The sequence below is a fragment of the Symphodus melops genome (genome assembly GCF_947650265.1).
Source record: "Symphodus melops genome assembly, chromosome: 3".
Classification (NCBI taxonomy): Eukaryota; Metazoa; Chordata; class Actinopteri; order Labriformes; family Labridae; genus Symphodus; species Symphodus melops.
The window spans coordinates 25,664,332-25,687,235 of NC_136693.1; the positions used below are offsets into that span (position 1 = coordinate 25,664,332).

General features: G+C 42.2%; 1 protein-coding gene across 1 annotated transcript in view; it reads right to left on the reverse strand.

The window, feature by feature from the left end:
* Positions 1 to 1,716: 1,716 nt before the first annotated feature.
* adamts18 (ADAM metallopeptidase with thrombospondin type 1 motif, 18) overlaps positions 1,717 to 22,904 on the reverse strand; it is a 56,688-nt gene continuing 35,500 nt past the window's right edge. The window contains exons 17-24 of the mRNA XM_079340383.1: positions 17,287 to 17,407; positions 15,559 to 15,685; positions 9,850 to 10,054; positions 7,332 to 7,526; positions 5,908 to 5,981; positions 5,612 to 5,777; positions 3,119 to 3,317; positions 1,717 to 2,658 (exon numbers count right to left, since the gene is read on the reverse strand). Coding sequence (XP_079196509.1) covers positions 2,543 to 2,658; positions 3,119 to 3,317; positions 5,612 to 5,777; positions 5,908 to 5,981; positions 7,332 to 7,526; positions 9,850 to 10,054; positions 15,559 to 15,685; positions 17,287 to 17,407 — 1,203 coding nt within the window. The 3' untranslated portion in view covers positions 1,717 to 2,542. The remainder of the gene's footprint in view (positions 2,659 to 3,118; positions 3,318 to 5,611; positions 5,778 to 5,907; positions 5,982 to 7,331; positions 7,527 to 9,849; positions 10,055 to 15,558; positions 15,686 to 17,286; positions 17,408 to 22,904) is intronic.

Here is a 22,904-nt window from a genome sequence, read left to right on the forward strand (position 1 = left end):
CTCTCAGCATGCTAGTAAACAACATGCAGCCGAGACGATGTGGGGACTCCAGGCTCCATGATTCACACAGACGGGTTGATTAAAGAGCAATCCCGGCCCCCGCAGAGTAAGAAAGGGTGGCATAATCACCGTAAGAACAACTCTGCTTGGTAGCATAAATCTCAGCAGGCTTCAAGTTATGAAAGTTTTTTTGGGGGGGCGGGCAAAAAGTTAGCAAATATCTAGAGTTGCAAAGAAGGACATAGATAGCCCAGTACAAGTTTCCCACTGATTGACTGAACAAATGTGAGTTATCAAACTAAGCATAACATTGTGTTTATGAAGAGGGTTCGCAGCTTTAGGAATTCTTATTTCATTCAAAACTCTAAAACTGCTACTTCGACTATTTAATAACATGACTGGATAAAACCAGCAAGTGTCAGCTAAAGAAAGTCTAACACTGTGTCCTAACATGCAAGAGTTACATCGTGCACGCTGGCTGTCCACACTGCATCCATTATGTTTCATTCTTTGCTCTGTGAAACACAGTTTCACCTTGCAAACACTGTGACATCTGGTGCTTTTGTATTAAAGGTGGATGTGTGGTGCTATATATTGACGAGCAACACAACACTCGTCAACAGCTAATGGTAGGCCAGAAAACGTATTTCTCTAGTGTTGTTAACACAAGTCAAAGCTCAACATGTCAATCACGGATGTGGATATTATTAATGCAATGTTATCTCCACTTTGTAAAACAAGCTGAGAGTCAGTGCCTTATAGAGCCCCACATTCCTTTTTCTTTGTCTGTTGATGCAAGGAACAGAAAGATCAATAGAAACTGGGCATTAGGGCAAAAGGGGTGTGCTGCTTAGCTCTGCTTCTCCTTTTTAAAACAGCCTTTCAACTACTAGATTCCATCTTAAGAGTTATATTCTGCCTTCACAAAGTAATATTTAACGCTTTTTTTTCCTTTACCAAACTCAAGACGACTTTTGGCTTGTTTATCATTAGTTCAGTGCTTTATGTACAAATGTATATTCCACCACCAGGGGGCTCTCAATCAAAACAACAAGAAAAGATAACTTTGAGGCTGGCGGGGAATCATGGGATTTATTCTTTTTGCTACTCCACGCCTGACTGAAACAAACTCAGAGTTGATCAGAGTCAAGATAACCAGGCGAAACAGACCTGAGGAAGAGAATATATGTATTTACCAACAATGTATCCAACTTTAATGTATGTCATGTTTTTACCACAGCAGCATGCACTGTACTGTACTGTACAGAAACAGTACAGCCAGCAGTAGCAGCTCTTGCTTCCTTATGCAAAGATCTTCAATGTAACATCCGATGTTTCCACAGGCCAGTGTGAAAAGAGAGAGATTAGTATGTTAGGTAAGTGAAGCCTTTAAGCTGCGACTCAGAAGTTGTACTGCTCAAGTGATGAATGATTTAACCCAAACCAGGTTTGACTGAGCCCCCCACCTTATATCCACAGCTGAATATCTGCAACCAAGTGTTGCTTTTTGACCCGACTTTCGTGAAGAACACACCTGCACAGTTCTCTCTTAACAAGAAAAACCTCTTTCCTGCTAGACAGCACCCACGCTCGCCCTACAATCATCCTCTTCTCTCCCTCTTCACCCAACCCTTCTCTCCCCCCGGGTCAGCACACATCGCAGGGCTTTGTTGCCCTTGTCAAAAGAGAAGAATGCACAGGAAAGAAAGGCAGTCAGACAGATGATCATGTTGTATTCCATAATCATACAGGAGAGATAAAAAGGAGCACTTACAATGTCACTGCATTAAATGTTTTTACACACACAGGTAGGCATGTTTCGATAGCGTTTACATAAAAGGAATGCACATGAAAAACATATGTGGGTAGGAATCAGCAGCATGAAACAAAACAGGCGGAGAGTCATTTATAGGAAAAGTGCAGAGGATATTTGACCACTGTAAATAATACCTCATTTTAAATCTCATAACATGGATCCAAGGGTGACTGGCATAATCCTGTGGTATATCCAAACATAAAAATAACATGTCACAGATCAGCTTTACAGCTGACAAAATGTAAAATCAAATATCAGGAACCATAATAACTTAAATAAAGGAGTATGAAGCGAGACACCTTAAAAAATACGACATATGCAAGCTAAAAAATGCTAGGGCCCTTTTCCTGGTCTCTTGATGGCTTGTAGCTTTCGAGGTTTCAAAAGGAAAACAGAGGGACAACACGCATAGATATATTACATCAGCAAGTCTTTAGATGCTCTCTGCTTTTGCATTGTCTTTCCGTTTCCAGTTCGATCAATGACATGATGACTTGGCAGCTTTGGCAGAGGAGCGTCATTGGCCACATTGCCTTTCGAAACACAAAGAGTCCCAAGGGTCGGCTCTTCAACTTCCTTACAAAGTTCATCAAAGTCAAGCACTCCAGGTAGTGAACGCGCTGTGTGATCAACACAGTTTGTGTTTTTAGTCATCCTCCTCCGATGGCCTCTGTGTTGTTGTTCCTTATAGAGGTCAGAATAAATAGACTCCGAGGTCTCCGAGGTCTACGGCCTCTTGCTGGAGCAGGACTTGCAGCATTGCTGTCCATAGAACTTGTGGTTACAAACGCCGTGCTGGGGAACCAAGTGGCACCAGCTGAAATGATCTGTGCAGTGTTCATCTGCACACAAAACAAAACAATGAGACTTGTTATCATTCTCCCTAATGTTGATCCAAGAGTTTTCTTCAGAATAACTGATTAATGCTTGTGTCTAAAACCGAGCACTAAGTCCTGTAAAAAAGCCATCAGACTTAGCCATGCTAGCAGCTCTGTACTGTAATGTAACCTGATGGTAACTTTTGATTAAAAGTTAAAAACCCTGAAGGGGTCGATTTATAAAACATGTCAGTTTGGTAAAGTGTTTTACTGACTAAGGCTGCCATCCATAGAGCCGTTTGATTGGCTAATTTAACATTTCACACAGCTTAAAGTGAAGTTAAATGTAGCGACATGAATAGATTTCAGCGAGAAGAGCTGAAAACAGATAAAAGACCGCAGAATGCATATTCTACATAGAACTGCAACCTCGTGGTAAAAAGAGGACAATTGGTCTTTTTTTTTTACTATCAGGAGAATTTACCTTTCGATGTGGGTCCGGCAGCTGTGACCCGACTGCTGCGTTGTGGCGGTACTGGGGGAGCAGCGGGGGGACAGAAGTTTGTGTTGCACGCCCTGGATGTGACAGGCCTCTGATGTGGCAGGCAGCCAGCTGCAGGGCGACCTTGCCGCAGACACTGAATGTTCCGAGTCTGCACTCCTCCACCGCAGGACACAGAGCACTGACACAGAGGCACGAGAGAGAGAGAAACAAAAAGAGGGAGCAGAATGAGAGAGAGACAGATACAAAAAGAATGAGAGAGAGACAGGCACTGTGTTATAAATAGTAGAGGGAGAACAAACGCTCAAGCGCATGGGGGGGGGGGGGGGGGGGGGGGGGGGGAAGGAATCGTCATTAAAGGAGCAGGGGGAAGGATGCAGGAAAAGTCTATGCAGAGACAAAGAACAGATGAAGAAAACAAACATCCTATCCAGCATGTACTCGCCCTCCAGCAAGCTGTCAGGAGATATCTTCTCTGGTGAAACATAGTCAGATCACAAGCTTCAGATCAAGCAGAATAAGACACTGTGCTATAAGAGGCTGCCCTTAAGACTTTTTGCATAATAGATGTTATAACACATAGCCTACACAACCTGCCCCAATAGACCGTGTTACAGAGTGGAGCTTTTGCATTGCATCTGAGGCTGATTCCACAAAGCACACCACTGGTGGTTAAGAACTAAGCCGTGTCTGTGGAACACCAGCTGCTGGCTATGATCTGTTCCTGAGTTTTTTTTGGGGCATAGGAAACATTGATATTGAAACACAGGATCCACTCTTGGTCATATATCTTGTATCGATTGGTTTGGGCTGAGACGCCGTGGGCCGACCAGAGATAGAAGGCAAAAATGCAGTGGAACGAGAGACTGCGAGGTGGAAAACAAATGTTGTGAATCTGAAATCTTCTCAGTGGATTTGATGGTTTAGAAGGAACTGACCACACAGAAGGACGATGACGCTCTTCACATATTTTGTTAACCTTACAACCTAACCTTCAACAATCAATGACCTCTTAGGAGCTGATGATACACTGACTTTTTTTTTGTTATCAATTAGAAACTAAGACAAAGGGAGGTTTTTATTTTTTTATTTCTACCCGGTTGCTGTCAGGGAAAAAACTTAATCAGCTATAGCTAGCTTGATAATAAGCTAACAGCTTAATGAGCTGTGATCACCATCCTTGGCTGACCTTTAGTGTTTTAGGCTGACACTCTTTCAAACAATAATCTGGCTTAAAGGGGTGCTTCAGTATGTTCTTGATTGATCAAGTGGCAACCTCGAGGCTGAAAGTGAAGCCCACTAGCAAGTGCCAAATAATCTCGTTCCCTGAGAGGTCATTTAAGGCTTGCTCCAGAGAACAGTCTCTACCCACACACAACATAGTTTCAGCATGTGCTCTCCTACCAGAGATGTGTCCAAGATATCAGCTTCCTGCAATCTCTCTCAGCCTCTTTAACCGTCTTCAGCTGAAGAGCCGAGGAGCATTGATTAAAAATGTGTCCTCGTGTTACATACGGAGACTGCCCGCTTCACGTGAAGGGAAGTTAGTGCAGAGTTGGATTACGGTGGAGTAGACACGAAGAAAAATGTACTGTCAGGGCGAGTTAATGCGTTCACTCGGCTGGAGAAGGACTTGAAAAGCTGGAGTGGAACTGATCAGACTGCAGCGTGGCGCACTTGAGAAGGGTAAATTCACATCGGTTTGTTTTGACACAGAATTAAGCGAAGATGACATCGTCTGCGAGCAGACTTTCACAGTCATGAACCTCGAAGCTAAAATGTGTGCTTCGCTAACAAACAGACCTCTTTATGACGTCACAAAAACACGACTACTCAGATGCCCAAATGCCCAAAAGTGTTCAACCAGCAAGTGTAAATGTTAGTGTCACTATCTCTTCTGCCTGTACACTGATCACAAACTGTCAGACCAGAAATTCTGTCAAATGGGTTAATATTTGTTACATGTATCAGAGAAATGTCATAAAAAACATAATGACATGCACTGTGTCACATGTAGTGCTCACTGATACTCTTAAAGTACCTTATATTGAATGGTTTAAAATAATAAATCAGCTAGCATCCATGTGTTAAGACGTTATTTTGAAGCAGGTAGAACAGTCATCCTCTCCTTTTTTACTTTTAGTCTCTCATATTTTGACTGCATCTTTCTACGGGAGGATGGCTGTCGTCAATCAGCTTTCCACGTTCTGTTCCTCTTCATGGCGAGGTAACCGATCTGAGATCTCAGTGTTGTCTTGGCTTTAAGACAAATTCTCGTTTGAGCATCCAGTCATGCATTACGTGTCTCTGAATTCAGTTTTTTACCAAATCTCCATGTCGCGTAGTCCAAAAATCTTTGCTGCAAGTGGGTGTAAAAAACACCAAATGGGAAGCTGTCAGCTGGAACACACTTGTACTGTAGCACTGAAAGTCTCTCATGGAGACAATTTTCAATCAAAGCATGAGCAAAAGTACCTGTTGCCACGGAGAGGAGTACCAGCCGAGGACCACAGCAATGGACGGGGTTCTGCCAGGGGCAACCCGCGGGAGCTGTGGGCATGGACCTCTGTTACAGCCCTGCTGGAGATCCACCAAAGGTTTGGCAGTATTCCTGCATCTGCGTGTGGGGAACTCCACGAACCTGTGTCGGAGATGAAAGGTCAGACGCTGAAAATCACTGCTCTCTCAGAGTTGCCACATTTGAGATCCTGAAATGTGCAGATCTATGAAAGTGTAAAGGCAAGTTTGGGTGTGTGGGTCGTGACACATACCCTCCTCCCTGTGAGTCTCTCTCCCCGCAGCGGAGCTCTCTTTTCTGGACGCCTGACCCACAGGACCTGGAGCACTAAAGGAAAGCGCAGGAGGGACAATTTCACAAAATGAACTCTGAAGAGTGTGTGATGCTGCAGGACCGCATAGCAGCAGGTGGCTCAAGGTCATCGATTGTTGGAGAAATAGAGCTAAAATACAAAGTGCTCTACTGAGTGTACAGTGTGTTTTTGAGTGAGCATGTGTGTGTGTGTGTATGTAGGTGTGTGTATGGGCCTGGCTCGTTTTCAAAATTTATAAAATATTAATTTCAGGGAACTAGGGCTGCGACAAATCAGCGTATCTGCTGTTTACTTAACGTCTCATTCACTAGTAAGTCTTTAAAATATGAGAAAGTTGTAAAAAGAAAATGCACAAAGTAATATAGAGACCAAAGTGAGATCTACCAACTGTTTAATGGTTAAAGTAAAATGGTTAATCGGTTTTTAAATATTTGGTGATTCATTTGCTTCCACAACACCAAAGCACAAAGTGAATCAATCACACAGAAGGACAGTAAAAGTGCATTCCTGCAGATAGAATATGAAGAGATCATAACTCATAATGGAGGACTAATGAGATTAAAGATGTCGTCAACTGCACTGAACTTGCAACCTCTGACCACTTATCACGTTTACAGACACGTCATATGTGAACGGTCTCTCGTTCGGACCGTCCTCCAGAAGCTGTGAGGATTTCTTTTCACTTTCCATTGCTTTCTTCGCTTCTGGTCCAGTCTGTCATTTTCCTGCATCTGTAAGTTTTCCTTTCAACGAGCTCAGCGGAGGGAAGTGAAGTTGAAGAATGCTGATGGTTTTTCAGTCCAGATGAAGCTAACGACTTGATGTTGCGTTGCATTCTGGTCTACTGAGGCAACCAGCTGTGAAACTGCTTCCTCTGTTCTGTGATGGATTCCTCCCAGTTTGCTTGTCAAATGTCTCTGAAAACTGGAAGCATGGGACAGGATCTTTTTTTTTTTTTTTTTTTTGAAGCTACAAGTCATAGCTGTGTTGGAAATATCTCAGGAGAAGTTGATGTAGCCTCTTGTTTCAAACGTTACCAAAGTGCTTTCAAACTGTATTTTTCTCACGGCCAGCAGGGGGAGACTTTGTTGCTTGTCAAATTAAATTCTGATTTTTACATCTACCAGAAAGTTGGCGCACTACAGACACAACAAAGCTTTTCAACCTTGTCGTCCAAAAATAATCAATTCAGACTCCCCCCTTCATTTCTCAAAAAGTCACACCAACCTACAAAAAACTAATGAAGCACCAAAGCATGCAGCATCCTCCGAATCTTTCTTTTAACAGAATTTACAGACAGAGTTTCTCCTCAAACTTCTTGATCTAAAACTCCTTGAGCTCCATGGCCCTCCTCGTCTTCTTACCTCTCCCCAGGGAGTGGGGGTCCACTGTAACCTTTCGTTCTTGGGGCAGCGCCGCAGGACGCAGGTCTCCTGGGCTTTGGGCTTGTGATGCTGTCTGCACATGCTGTCAGGCACCACCACCGCTTTGGCCCCGGGATCAGTGCTGCGGCAGAACACGCTCCTCTTCCTCAGTCCACGGCCACAGCTCTTTGAGCACTGAGAGGAAGAACAAGAAGTCAGTGTGGAACACAAATCAACAGCTGAGATGAGTACAAGCCCAGGGGGGATGGGAATAAGCAAAAGTTTAATGACATACTCATATTAAATCACACCCACTCGCTGCAACTTGTGCTTTGTGATAATTGCTTTAACCTTCATCCTTTATTACATTTAAGCACCGGGCTGTATTAACAGAGGTTAAATCTTGGCACAGACACAGTAAATGCATTTCGATTCACCACACGGTGTAAAAGCAAACAGAAGGTCACCCATTTGATGGCAGCACATTATGGCCTAACATTAAATACAATAAACCAATAACTCAGAGCTGAATGTGACCCCAACCCATCAGCACATCCGCTGTAAACTGGACAACCGGGTCAGACTGGTCCATGGGGACCGACGACCGCAGCAGTCATTGCAGCTTTAACATCCCATTCATTTATTAGACAAAAGCCACACACATCTGTGCACATCAATGTAAATACACACAGAGAGCACGTACACACATCCCAGTTGTCCTTTTGTCACTGAAAGGTTCGATTGATCTCTTCGGGGAGACTGGCCTTGTCTCTGCATGACCGCCGACTGAACTCGCACTTCTTATTACAAACTAGCCAAAGCACAGGACTCAGTGTCCATAAGAGTGATGGCTGAATGGCAGCTAAATGTCCCGGCCGTGCAGGTCACACCGGCTCATCACCGTCGCAAAGTCTGACAAACTGTCAGATCCTCCAGTGAGCGAATTAAACTCCTGTCTAGTCTGCTGCACTTCGGTCACAGAGGAAACAGTCATGCCTGGTTGTAGTCCAGAGGATTAAATGTTCAAATCAAATGTTGGCTTTAGAGGCTATTTTAGCCTTACACAAATGAAGGCAATGCTGCCATCAGCATCTTAAGAGCAATACTTATTTAACGTATTATTTAATCATGTGTATACATTTTGGGGCCTGTGTTGTGATTCAATGGTGTATTTAGTGACTTTAATACTTTTAGAGTTCATTACAATTTAGTGTTCTATTCATTATTTTTAATAACAAAAAAGATTAGATTGAAAACAGAATACTAAGAAAGTATTACAAAAACTAAAACAATCCAGATGTCACTGGAATAATAATAATAATAATAATAATAATAATAATAATAATAATAATAATAATAATAATAATAATAACAAAAACTTTATTTATATAGCACCTTTAAAAACAACTGCTTACAAAGTGCTTTACATGTAAAAACATAGAATAGAGCTGAATGCGTCTCGATTGATTAAAACAAGAGACATGACATTTATTTCTCTAACCCTAATAATGTACAATGTTCCACATGTCCAACAGAGGGCAGCAGAGTGTTTTTTATAGCTGGAGTGAAACCTCTGACAGAGTGTGTGTGTTTTCAGTCACTGATGTTTTTCTGTCTTCCAGATGTCTCAGCATGTCACTGTGTTTTAGTGTTTTTAGATGCTCCTGATGACCTTTAACCAGAAAATGAATTTTGACAGTGCTCATGACCTGACTCATCTCCAGGAAAGACACCTGTTTTCTTTTTCGGCTTTGGCACTGCCCTGACTTACTGGGACACCTGAGATAGACATACCGGTAGTTAATTTTACCGATGACACTTTCGGTCATCACAAGTGCCTGCTGTGAAAAGTTAAATATAACAAACTTTTTGCATGCATACAAGATTCACTGTACTGAATCAATTTAAATCAGACTCCCAACCTTGGTAAATGAACATTGAACAACTTGAGCTCAATATGAGAACAGATAAGCTTCAGAGCACAGATATCATACTGGTCATTTTATTCCCGAGGATAAACACACCTCATCAACCACCTCAATCAGAAAATGGATAGACAACAGATACATTTATCTTTAGGGAAATTACTGAAGACTTTTGGGATTCATGCTTCACAACATTTGGTCTCTTGTGTATTGTCACGTCAGATTAGTAGATCATATTGTCAAAGACTTCCACCATATTCCACTTTGATGGCCAATAAACCAGGCCTCTCTGTTTTGACTTGATTGATGTCATGCTTAGGTCACATTTTCCTTGAATGCACTAAATGACATGGACAGTTTTTAAACAAATGTCAAGCTACCTCAAGGCAGCACAGAAGGAAAAATCACAATACAGATCTTCAAAGAATTATGTGCCAATCATTTGCAAATCAATTTGTTTGTTTTGCACATTTAGTTTCAGCCACATTCTTAGTTTGGCTAAAACATTTTTAATTACCAGTCATTGGTATACCCTGCCTGTGACCCTAAAAACATATTAGTTTAGATGATAACATATACAGTGACAAACCCACCTGTGACCATGATCCTGTACTCCACTCTGGAGGACAGGCCTGGGTGTGGCAGGGCTGGACCTGAGCAGGAGAGATGACAGGACAGAGGGAGTGGGCCACCACCTCTTCCCTTTGGTAAGTCACCTTCCTCAGACAGCGCAGTGTTCTGGTCTGCTGACCTCCCCCACATGAACGGCTGCAGGAACCCCATTCTCCTGTCGCCCAACTGTAGAGAGACAACAAGCAGGCAGAAGGTGAGCAGATTTTTCTGCTGTCAGAAAGGTATTTTAAATATGGAGTGCGTATGGGACGTCCTGGTCCATCGGTGCCAGGACACTCAAGGAACTGCAGTTTTTTTTTGCACATCTGAATTGGCTTCATTTATCAACGTCGGAGGTGGCCGTTTGTTTGAAATCAAGACCTGCTGCTTCTAAACTTACAGTTTTCACACATTAATCTATGACATTGCAAGAAAAGGCCAGAAAAATAAATAAATTCAGATATATCCATGTCCATCAATCTCACTCTGTGCTATTTGTTTCTAAAACTAAACATGAGAACCATATTGTATATACAACTCTTCATAATGGCTTTCCAAGGTCTTCAAGGCCAACCATAATATCTATAGCATGCAATCAGCCTACAGACAGGGAAGGTTATGCCCTATGTTTCCCTTATTTCTCCTCCTGTTTTTCCACTTTATATCATTTCCACTTCTCCTCCTTTCTCCCATCAATTCCTTCAAATCTTTTTGTCCTGTCTCTTTTTTTTTTTTTTTTTGCCTCTCCTTCAGTATTTCTGAACTCCTGCTCTGCCACTGATGAAAGCCTACTGCTGCTTCTAAAATAGCTTCTGTCTTGGCATCAGGGCTGAAAGGGGGAGATTACGGCAAATGAGTGGTCTGACAACCACAGGCTTAGAAGAGGGAGATGGAGAGATGGGCAGATGGCTCAGTCCAGTTTTTTGAGACGACATGTCACCACAAAGACCGTTCCTCCACACCGCCGACCTGCTTCAGGGGAAGAAAAAATGCTTTCATTCTCTTTCAAACGCCACAGACGATTGAAGCAGCAAGACTAAACTGCAATTTGGAAACAGGACAGATGTGAACCATTGGGACCCAAAAGCATCGGTTTGGACTTTTTAGAGACTGTTTGCTTTTTTTTCCACTGCTTTGCCTGGCTTATAAATAACAATATATCATCAGGGAAAAGTGGCTAAAGTGCCACTCTGCTTCGCTGCAAACCACCACTGACCTAACTATAATTTGTATCTCTAAAATGGTTCAATAGCTGACTTATTCAAAGGTAGGCCCAAGTGCAATAGTGCAGGGCTGGCTCCAAAAAACCTTTCTTCCCAGTGCTTGTATGGCTGCACACCAGTTACCCCTGATGACTGCACAATTATTCTTGGCCTTACATTGAGTTTGATAAGAAGCCAAGTTTGTAAAGCTGAATCACATAAAGGAGCTCCTCTGCCCTACAGGCCGATACCTTCATATGAACCTAAACAGTCTATTTTGAAACCTACAGGTTTACATGTGTGGTTAAGTGTACTTGGACGTTTGCAGTATTGTCATGTAATCTTACTTTTCTTTGTATTCCTATCCCATATAGTCTCATCAATGGTTCCAGCAAGCTCACATGTTTTTATTTCTCACAAGAAGTCTTCACAATCTTGTAGTTTGGTAATGTCTAAATTATAATAAGCTGAATCTGTTAGAGTCCAAGTTTAGCTTTGATTTGGTAGGACTCCCATCAACAGAAAACTTCAGTGTTTCACGTAAGCATGACGAACATATTGTCACATCACATTTCTGGCGTGTGTGTGTGGGGGGGGGGGGCTCATGCCATTTGGAGGATGGTAACCTATGTACACTAGGCGTGAGCTAACCGCTAGGCCATCAGATTTTTGAACTCCAATTGTCAGACATGTCCATCCTTCTATCAATGTATTATTTCTATATTTTATGGATTATACATTCTATCCATAAGACGATTAATTTCAGGTGGTGATTGTTGGTGAAAATGATGAAAAGAGTTTGAATTGTTTTATTTGACTTTAAGTTGGATCTTAAAACAGGGTTGAATGTACTTCTTGATAAACACAGGCCCTGACCCCGGCGCCTTTCTTCTTTTATCTCTTCTTCTCTGGCTCAGGTACATGTCTCACTTTGATCTGTCTACACATCACGCTGTGTGATGCACAGAGAAATCCCCAACTTGTGCAAAGTGACTCTACAGATGGCCTCTGTCAAGAGAAGGAGCCAAGAAACTGCAGAGGTGGAACTACACAGGAAGAGAAGATGGGTACAGGTACACGGAGGCTGTGCTTTGGAGACAGGTAGAGAAGACACTTTAATCAAAAAACCTTTGAGCCATGAGCGTAGATTTTTCTAACTTTAAGCTGGGCTTAAAGGTTGAAATGCTTAACAGTCTCCTTGCATCCCTATTTTATGGTAATCTCTGTTTTTCCCTGATAGTATGGGAAGAGGAGGTTTGAAGCATGCTTTTAGCAAAAGGGAAAAAAAGGGAAAAAGTAAAGGGGTGAAGGGGCGAAGATGTTGGGGGGAGTGTGACCGGCTCTGCATGGCTAGACTGTTCAGGCCCCGTGGGAATCCCACCGTCTCTGCACAATAAAACATGGATAGGCCTGTCAGCACCCAAGATCCATGCTGCACAGATAAGCAGGCACTTAAACATTCCCCCTCTGTCAAGACACACACACACACACACACACACACACACACACACACACTTAGACACACACAGTGCACATGCATCCCACCTCATTGTCAATTTCTATTTTCTCGGCTGGGATCTTGAATGCGTGCCCATACATCCTGGAGGTCTTAACGCAGTCATTAAAGCTTTCATGCTGCTCACTCAACTCCACTGTCTTCCTGTACAGCGCCCATAAATTGGCCCATGCACACAACGAGCTGAGAAAACGGTGTCAGCGCCTGTATAATAAGATCCATGGGTGTTAAACACTGCTTTATTTCTCTGAATGGAGGTTTTTTTTTTATATCCAAGCTATACCACTTAATCCACTCATACACAAAGTTGGGAGGTTTCAACATGCAACAAAGCTGTTCAATACCTCTCGCCAAGATAAGAGAAATGGTATGCCCCAGATTAGGGGCAGGAAATGCCCTCTCGGGTGGTGGGAAACTTGGTGAGAAACAGAGGCTGTATGTTGGATGTGTAACCGATAGCAGTCTGGCTTGTTCAACCCCTGACACAGGAGAAAGTTCAGCCTGGACTTGTTGTGGCATGGCTAATGCTGCACACAATGACAATACCTTTGACATCAGACAGAAGCAGCGTGCATGCTTATTTTTTTAACTTGTGGTTTTTGCATTTTTTTTAAGCATCGCACACTTTGCTTTGCTCGTATGAACTAGTTAGTTTTTTGTTTTTTATGTGCAGGTGTGTATACTCGTTCTGAATCCATGACACGGTTCCCTGCCTGTTCTGCGGAGCAGTAGTGTAAATCAAGCTAGCTCCAGTCCCCTCAGCCAAATGCCTACAGAGAAGAGAGGAGGATATTCAGTGATGTTTCAGTGTGTCACTCCAGTGCACTTCGGCCTGCTTTCCTCCTTTCCTGGCTGTACTGCTCCCTGAATGCACAGAACCTTTTAAAAATGCATGCAACTAAAGACACTGTCTAGACACCGCAGATGTAACAGGGCAAGACTGTCCTGAGACAAAGAGGACGCTTTGAGCTGAAAACTTTTGAAAGGAACGACGCGCACACACAAAAATGTGTTTTCCAAATTGGCTTCACTATTGCACCCTTTCTCTTTAACCTTGTCTATCTTTATTTCCCTCTTTCTTCCTTTCTTATCCTCCAGTGTTGCCTGGAGTTAAACTTGTATGCCAGACTTTGAAATAACATCTTGTTCCTACCTTATGACAAAAACAATTAAACTTTTGGAAATCCTTCAGGGCTTAGACGTGAATGACAGGCCATAAATCAAGAGGGTAACAAGTCCAAATCCTCAGATATCACCCTGTCCATCCAGAACAAAAAACTACAAAATTCTAGCAAATGACTAATAACTCATCTGAGCCTGATGTTTGAACTTTTCAACATTTTCTGATCGGTGCAAGAGAAACTACAGCTGAGACATCTGGTCATGTCTTGAGACAAACTCTTATAATGTGTTTAATGGTGAATCTATTCAGTATTAAGTTTCAAAGTCGTGCCTACATTACTGCCCAGTTCTAGTACAAAACAGTATGAAGTATTTAGTCATAAATAAACTGAATCCGCCCTGAAATGTAAGATTCTGATTGTCGACACAACCAGCATGTCTAGCATCACGGATATACAGAAACATTAGCATAGATGTGATATCTGTTTGTAGTGTTTATCAGCGTAAAATGGTCAAATTTAGACCTGCTTGAGACTGCTCTCAGGTACGATACATGTTTCTGTTTCTGTTTAACCAATCACATATGTGTATGCAGGAAAACAATCAGGATAGAGATGAAGCCCCAGCTCCCATCAGCAGTTGTCAGAGAAGGATGTATTGTTCTCTACAAACAGACATCTGCATACAGGTACAAGTGCAGACTTTCTGGAATGCGTCAGAAAGGATTGATCTGACTTCCATTCAACAAAGAAGCACATTTAAAGGGGTTTTTCTTATTGTCCTGAGAACAGACCTAAGAAAGCTTCCAATCTACTTTCAAAAATCTTTAAAGTAAACTCCCGCTGACTGTCTCTGACTTGGATGCAAGTTAAAGGCAGTGTGTGGGAGTTTACCTCTAGACGCACACATTTATCTCCAACACAACTTTGTTTTCCTCTATTAAAAATCTGCATCATGATTCTGTTACTTCAGCAAGTGAGACTTGTTAATTGTTAATAAATAAAAAGACAATTTGCTTGTTTTTCAAGGCAGAGTGAGGCCTCCGTCTGACTTGGGAACCAAAAAACAGACGGATAATATCAGAGACATTTCAATTTACTTTTGTTCTGAAAACACAGTCGCCTCTGAAGTTGCTAAGCGGTCTGTTCAAAATTGAGCACACGGGAAAAAAAGTCCTGGCTTTATGGCAGAATTACTGAAAAGTTGTCCATTGTTCCATGAGGCTTCGACATTGTCGCAAGATAATTGACAGGTTCGAAGATTGCCAAAATATGACTGGGTTTAGGGTTTAAAATATGGATTGAGGTTTAATGGTCTCTTCTGCTCTTCTTCTCTCCAGTCTGAAATGGTTCAGACAAATGATGTGCTGGCTTTCCCCTGGGAGCCCATTCTCATCAAGTAGCAGAACAAAGCTGCTATAAAATCAGAATATTACAGGATTCAGTCAGTGTGACTAAAGCCCACTCGACATTCAGTTGGACTTGCAGCAGACATGCAATGGAGGAAGTAAATCCTGATTCAACAGACAGCAGAAAGATGGAGCTTCCAAGTGTTTTCTGAAAAAGGAAACTGAAAAAAAAAGGAAACCTAAAAAATTAAAGCGTGGGCAGAGAAGAGAGGGGGGTGAAGAGGGGCAGAGAACACAGGCTGAGCAGAGTGGTGGCTCGCCACAGCAGATCAACCACATGCAACCTCTAGACTGCTCAACCACAGTGTATGTGTGTGTATGTCTGTGTGTTTGCCTGTCATTAAAACAGCGCCTCGGGCTACTGAAAATTTGGCAACATAAAGGCAGATGCCACATTTACCACAGCACATGAAGAAAAGCCTTGACCCACAGCAGCACTTACTATGCAGGGCAGGGCTGTGTGTTGCACAGATGGGAGCCCAGTGTGGGTCTAGTGTGAGGATTACACATGGTGGAGTTGACCTGAACCTTCTGGTCCTGTAGACAGATCGCCTTGGTGGAGATACGACCTGAGGGCAGAGCAGGGAAAGAAAAAGACAGAAAGCTTGAGACAGGACGGTGGGGCTAACGAGGGCTTGGTCAGGCAGACCAACACACACACATAGTTATCAACTGTCAGGTGAACAAGGGGTTAATACGAGTGTTTATGGACTAACAGCAGTGAAAGTTCTCCGTAAACAAAGGAGCTTTTCACTGACAAAACCACACACACACGTCTATGTTCTATCACATTTGCTAAGGTCAGTGGTTTACAATCCTTTTCCTTGGTCCCCTGGTACAGGAACACACTATTATCAAAACGTGTGTAAAAAAAAAAAAAAAACTTTTGTTTTAACATTTTAATCCCCACACCTTTAAATAAACTATCCAGTAAGTGTGTCATTGGTTTTTAATTAATATGGGTCAAACTCATTTTGACAATCTCAGTGCAGACAGAGCCTCGCTACCCTGAGTCCTGAGATCTGTGGTGCCCCCCGAGGAGGTACCTGGACCCTAGGTCGCGATTAAATGGCTTAGGCAGTTCTTGCACCTTATGACCTTTCACTGTGCCCCCCCCCCCCAGTAACTGTTGAAAGAACGTTCAAGTATTCACACACTGTGCTGGCCTGCACTCATACTGCGCCAGGACTAACTGGGCTTTTGCACGGTTACATCTTGTACATAAGGTTGTAATACAACACATGCATGGCTTAACATAATTATAAAGCATGCATAGTTAACTAGACAGGCAGAGTCGAGAGAAAAAAGAAAGAAAGTAAAAAGGGAGCACTGGGGTCCACGTCCACACATCGGAGAACACAAAGAACAAGACAGCTACTGTACTGACTTTGTGGCTTATTTTGAGTCATTCTAGTCAGATACAACCAGAACATCCTGAGATTTCTCCATAATGAAATCTGTCCACCTTGTGTACCTGCTTGGTTGTGCTCGTGCATGGACTGTACTGTGCAGAAGCACACCTTTTGAGCCATGGTTGAGCTCTGATTGCAGCACTCACACTGGTCAAATAAACTGGCATAGTACGGATAGCATAGTTTGAGTGCTTACTGTCATTCATTCATTCAGCTTGGCAGAGAGTATCGCTGTCATTAACACTGGCTCACTATCTGACTAAAAATCTTTAATCCATTTGAATGATGTCGTAAAGATGATGAGGCTTCATTTGAAATCACTAGAAGACATTTGGTTTACAGCTGGTCTGCTTTGAAAACATACAATCCTGTTTGTTGATGAAGAAGTTTGGTTTGGTGCAAAACTAAAAAAAAGTAAAAACTTTCAGAAGAAATTAATAATCCACCCTTAAAATTAAATGACATATTGGACTGATAAAATGTGTTTTCTCAGTTAGATGGAGCCCTAAAGTTGTTATTCCTCACAATCAGAATCATCATCAGCTTTCACAAAAAGTACATGCACTGTATAAACCAAACCATTACCTGCTGCTCACAAGGGCTAAACCTAACATAAGACAGACATTTGACCAGGGAACAGGAAAGACTGCATAAAGAGGGATCAGCAGATTTGGCTGTTCGCTGTCACATGTGCACCCCACCCCATCAACGTCATTTTCAGAGAAGTAGTGTATGTTGAAGGTGCTTAAAAATCTCACCTCCAGCACAGGGAGCAGAGCAGTCAGAGCGCACCACGCCCCAGCTGTAGTCAGGCTTCCTCTCAGTGCGAGGCAGAGTGTACTCCCACACCACTCCCGGGTTCTTCCCCTGCAGAAGGATCTGTCAGCAGGAAAAAAACAGTAAGTCAGAAATGAGAGACGTGAAAACAGTTGGTCTATTTAACCTTTATTCAGGCCTGAGGCCTTCTGCTTCGAATCAATACAACGTTTCTTCCCGTCAACCTCTTTTTTCCGACCATGCCAGTAATTCAAAGCATAATTTTTACTTTCTATGGGAGGTTAGCAGTGCTCTAATCCACGTTCTCAGTCTTTAATAAGTTGCACTACTTTTCACTTGATTTTTTTGGTAAATATACCTTCAACATCCTTTGGCACAGGATCCATATATAAGCTCATTCTGGGACTGACTTACTTTCAATAATTAAAAAAATAACAAGGTCCAATCTATATTACATATATAGCATAACATCTATTTTGTAATGATGCAACTACACGGACTATAGAAACGTGTGCAAATTAAAAGAGAGTAAAAGAGGGCCTTTAGCTAAGTTTATACTGCAGGAAATCAAAGGATGCTGTCAACGTGGTATGAAGCGTAATTCAATAGTTAAGATCCCTCTGAACAACAACTGACTTATCAGGAGCCGTTATAGACAATAAGGAGAACTCGGTTTCTTCTCTGGTCTAAAACTGGCTGACAACACTCCAATAAAGTTCATTGTCTAAGTGAGGGAACATTTCCATTTACTTTTTGAGGGCAAGCCCTTATTTGCTTTGTTTTACCACATCCTTTATACTGGCGGGTGGTTTAAGTCCTCTTTTCTTGAAGGAGAGATTTATTTGAACATTCAAGTCAAGCAGAGAGAGACGCATCAGGCCATCATTAAAACAAGGATTCACTACCATTGTGACAAAAATGGCTCAGCTCGTGGTGTATCATTTTGAACCATTTCAGGCACACTGCCCCAGATTGTGTTCAGTCATGTTATTGTCTTTTTTTAAGACCTCTTTGGTTTAGTTCAGATTGGGTAGGATTTAATCATCTATCCATTTTTGCATGAAGTCCAAGTGTCAACAGCTATTCCACATCCTTTAAAAACACATCAAGCCGATTGATATCTGCAATAAGCAGTTTTGACAAGTGTATTTTCTTTGGGGTATATCCTAAAGTGCAAGGAATTCACCATCAACTGTCCAACTAACAACGCCAAGAACCTCCTGGGTTCGATCCACATTTAACATTCCTCAAGTGCATCCACTGACTAGACCAATCACCTTCTGCGACGTGTTGATATTTCAGCCCGGACCGCGACAGGAGAGGAGCTAAGACCTGTCTCTTTACTGACAGACTCATTTATTTATTGGTGAATAAATTGTATGTATGTATGTAAAGTGTTACATACTGGTAAACAGCTGGAAGGCCAAACCGATGCAGTGGTTTCAATACATGCACATACTATGACAGGTGCTGACACAGTTTATATTTATTCAACTAAAACAAGAGATTTTAGAACTGTCAGGCATGAGAGAGTAGAAGAAAGTCCACATGATCCTCAATGCATCATTGTTGGTGTAGTGTAACATGCTTTCAAAGAATGTTATTCTCAAAATGTTCCTTGTCTTTCAAACCAACAAAGTTGATTGCTAAATGTGTAATATTAGCTTATTTTAGTGGCCTGTCGATGGTCACCTTTACATCAATAGCTACATTGCAAACAGGAGCGAATACCTAATTTGGTTATCTTTTGATAGTGCCAATCTACCATACTGTTGACAGGCTCCATGAACATTTTGAACCTCTTGTCTCGTCCCCCAAAGCATCTTAAAAGCTGCAGTTTTAGGTTGTTTGGAGGGCCCTGTCTGCTCATGATCATGCCTAAACCTACTCTGTATACTGTATCATCATGAGAGAATTTGACGTTACCCTGATATCAAGGCATCCAACTGTAGAAACGGGATTCAAAGGGTGGGCTTCATTTCTTATCAGGTTCTTGGAGCACTGGCCCTACTTTTGTCTAAAAAGAACCACCATACATTAGTATCAATTGCCTGTTGTAAAAAAAACAACAACAATAAACTTGCACCTTAAAAAAAATCTACAAACTCTGACCAGAGTGTTACAGAGCAACCTATTGTCGCGTCAGCCCAAGCCATCAACATGTTCTGGGCCAATGGCCACAAACAACCACAGTTACACATTTGTACACTCAATTGTAGATGCCAAACCTAAACATGATGCAACCCAGGCTTAAAGTAAATAACATGAGAACTGGCAACACTTTCAAGAGCCAAGAACTTACCAAGAACCAGCAGCTATAAAAACAACATTCAGCTGGGGTTTTTTTCATAACGCCAATCAGAGAAAACCAACACAACCATTCACAATGTTGAATACTCCCAACCCACCACAGTTTCAACATCATCTGCCAAAGGAAACTAACTTTCGAACCCTGATTTCAGGCGCACGTCCAAATCTGTCTCCTCTCCTGTTCTTCAGTCTGGAACAACTGAAGCCAAAGTTAGTCCACTGACTGACAACTCATCACAGAAACAAATGAGGACGCGGACAAATATCAACAATGTCATTGTGCAAACCAAAAATCCCACAGCCAGATCTAATGCTGCCTCATTAGATTCTTTGGTAGTCAAAACAAACTAAAAGCAGCAATCATATTCTGCCACGATTTTTGTCACAGCACATATAAATCTAACAAAAGCTGCAAAGCAACCGAATAAATTATACTTATCGGGACTGACAACGACCACTACTATGAGAAGCAAGTGCATGAAAGGGAAGGATGGAGCAATACACACTAAAGGTTTTCATAAAATGCTTCAGTTTGAAAAAAAAATGGTTTCAAAGTGGAAGAGGCCTTTACTCATCCAATCAGCTTCTAATAATAGCCCCAAAAAATGCTGCACCATGGAAGTTAAAATCACAAACTGAACCTCTACTGTGCAACATCAGACCAGACCTATGTGTGGTACTTGGAAGCTTGTGAGCGTCTAGGTTTTCACAACTTCAACTACCACAACACTCATCACGTCAGATGAGATGATGATGAATTAGACTGTGGTGAACACAGATTTCAGTCAAACTTGTGAACCCTCAAATCTCTGCTCTGGACTGGCATGACCTCATCTTACACAAGAATGCCTCTTCACGAGGAACAACCCGTCTGTAATGTCTACTCGGATCTGAACCATATGTTTTGTCTGTTTCCTATTCCTCCTCTTGTTAGCTAAATTTTTCCCCCTTTTCACCTCCCCCTACTATACTAGACAAGCAGCTGCACATGTGAACACCTTGTCACAGTTTACGTTCACACTCCTCAACGTTAACATTAACAAATGTTTTTTTTCTCGAGTGTTTCCAGCTGAGTAAGGGTCTGGGAGTGATAGGCTCGTACACCCTCCCCCACATACTGGCTAAGTTTTTCCTGTGACAGCACAAGTAAAGTCGAATGTGTGAAACAGATGAAGATTAGTGGCGGAAAAAAAATGGACTCATTTGGCCCTTATTCGTTTGGAGTTAAAGTCCCTTTGCGCTGACCTAAACTTCTCACATCCAACGAGTTCAATTGCAGAATTCGTAATCTTTTAATCTCACTCTCCCTCTCTCTCTCTCTCTCTCTCTCTCCCTATCAGCCTCTTCCTCCTTTTTGTAATTACAGGACATACTTATAGAGATTATGCACGTGTCATCTGCAGATCAGCAGCATGCCACAGCTGAGAGCCTGGCAGGACAGATGTATGACTGGGACACACGGAAGAGCAAAAAAAAAAAGGACTGTCTGTTTAGCAAAGTCCCTTCTTAGAAGAATATTTAGGGTAAGTGCAACTTGTTTTTTATTTATGTAAGCACATTACTATACAGCACGAATGGTTCAACATTCAGCTGTAAGGAAACTTGTAATTTATTCCCAGTAATCTAAACAACTTGTGTACCTAATGAGGTGTCACTGCAAGCCATCTTAATGTACAGTGATCATCTTAGTTTAGCATATAGCATAAATATGCTGAGCTATCAGCTATACCCACAGAGTGAAGTTGAGGGTGATTGAATGTCATTAGATTGGCAGGAGAAGTCCACAGAGTTGAAGGACTGCAGTACATTTGCAGATTTTTAGTCTTCAAACAATTAAGTGCTTTAGTCACCGATTCACTGGCACACTGACATCAGCCTTTAAGAACTGTTTTTGGCCTCAGTATCTTAAGACACTGAGGGTGGCAGGAGCTCATGGTGAATTAGCTCGACTTGGAAATTGGCCTGGTAGCTGGAGAGGAGCACTGCCAAGGTGCCCTTGGGCAAGGCAACAAACCCCCCACTAGCTCATGAGCGCTCACTGTTGGCAGCCCCCTCATTCTAAAACCTCTCCATTAATGCATGTCCATAGGATCCTGTGTTATGCATGTGTGTATTTCAGCCTGTGTGTCTAGCATGTCCAATAAACAGAATGTAAAAACTTATTTCCCCCATGCAGGATTAACAAATGATTCCAATTTCATTTGGGCAACTTACTCTTCCTAAACAACAGCAAACCAATGACCAAAGCAATGAAGATTTAGCCTCTGAGCATCACCAATGTTTATATCACATTTCATTGCATTTACGTTATTAAATGTTTAAATATGTTCATGACGTCCAAAGTAGTAGACCGGTAAGCCATGTGACGACTGGGCCAAACTTAAGTCCTACTCCTGGCAGTGTTAGCAAAGGAAACTGTACAGTTTTACACAAAACCAGGATTTTTGCACAAACCAAGCTCATCTTAAAAAAGATCTGTGTTACAAAAAGCAGATATTTCTGAAGACAGCCCCTTCAGGAAAGACAAGGATAGGACAAAAAGATAGGGACAAAACAATGCAGACTGTGATCCTTCTGGAAGCCTACAAGCAAAAGTCTCTTTTCCAAAATAGCTACAAAAACACTCTGACATTTCCGGATGGCCAAACAAGTGACCAACCCAGCACTTTGGAAATATCACTAAAGTACTCCTCTGGGTCTTACAGGCCAGTCATTCCTGCTTTAACCGCAGTATTTCAGTAGCCCAAGGGACCAAAGGGAAAGCAGCTTTTACATGACTTTCACTTCAGCCAGTCATAATGGAGGGGGAAAAAAAACATGTGCACTCTTCACCTGGTTTCCACTTCTGTTTCCAGGGCCAGGGTTCAGAGTTCAGGAGAAAATAAATGCCTGCGCTGACAAAGATATGTGGGAAGAACATCCCACACGTCCCGACACCATTCACTTAAACCTACAGAGTCATAAGGATAATAACTCGGACACTTGTTGAATGAGAGTTTTGCTCTCAGGAGGATACGCCTGTCCAGCATCACATTCTGCTGCTTCAGGACGGGTAAGGACTTGCACTCCCCCTCAAAGATCTGGTTTCTGACACACCACTGATGACAAACTGTCAAGCACGAAGAGAGCCATCAGCTCATAAATCACTTCCTATACTGTGCAGAGCATCTCATTCCAAGCAGCCATCTGATTTTATACTTCTCATCCAGAAGTTGACGTACAGATTTTATTTGCTCTATTAGCCTTGAATCACATGGCTGAAACAAAGCACTTGTGAGATTAGTGGCCA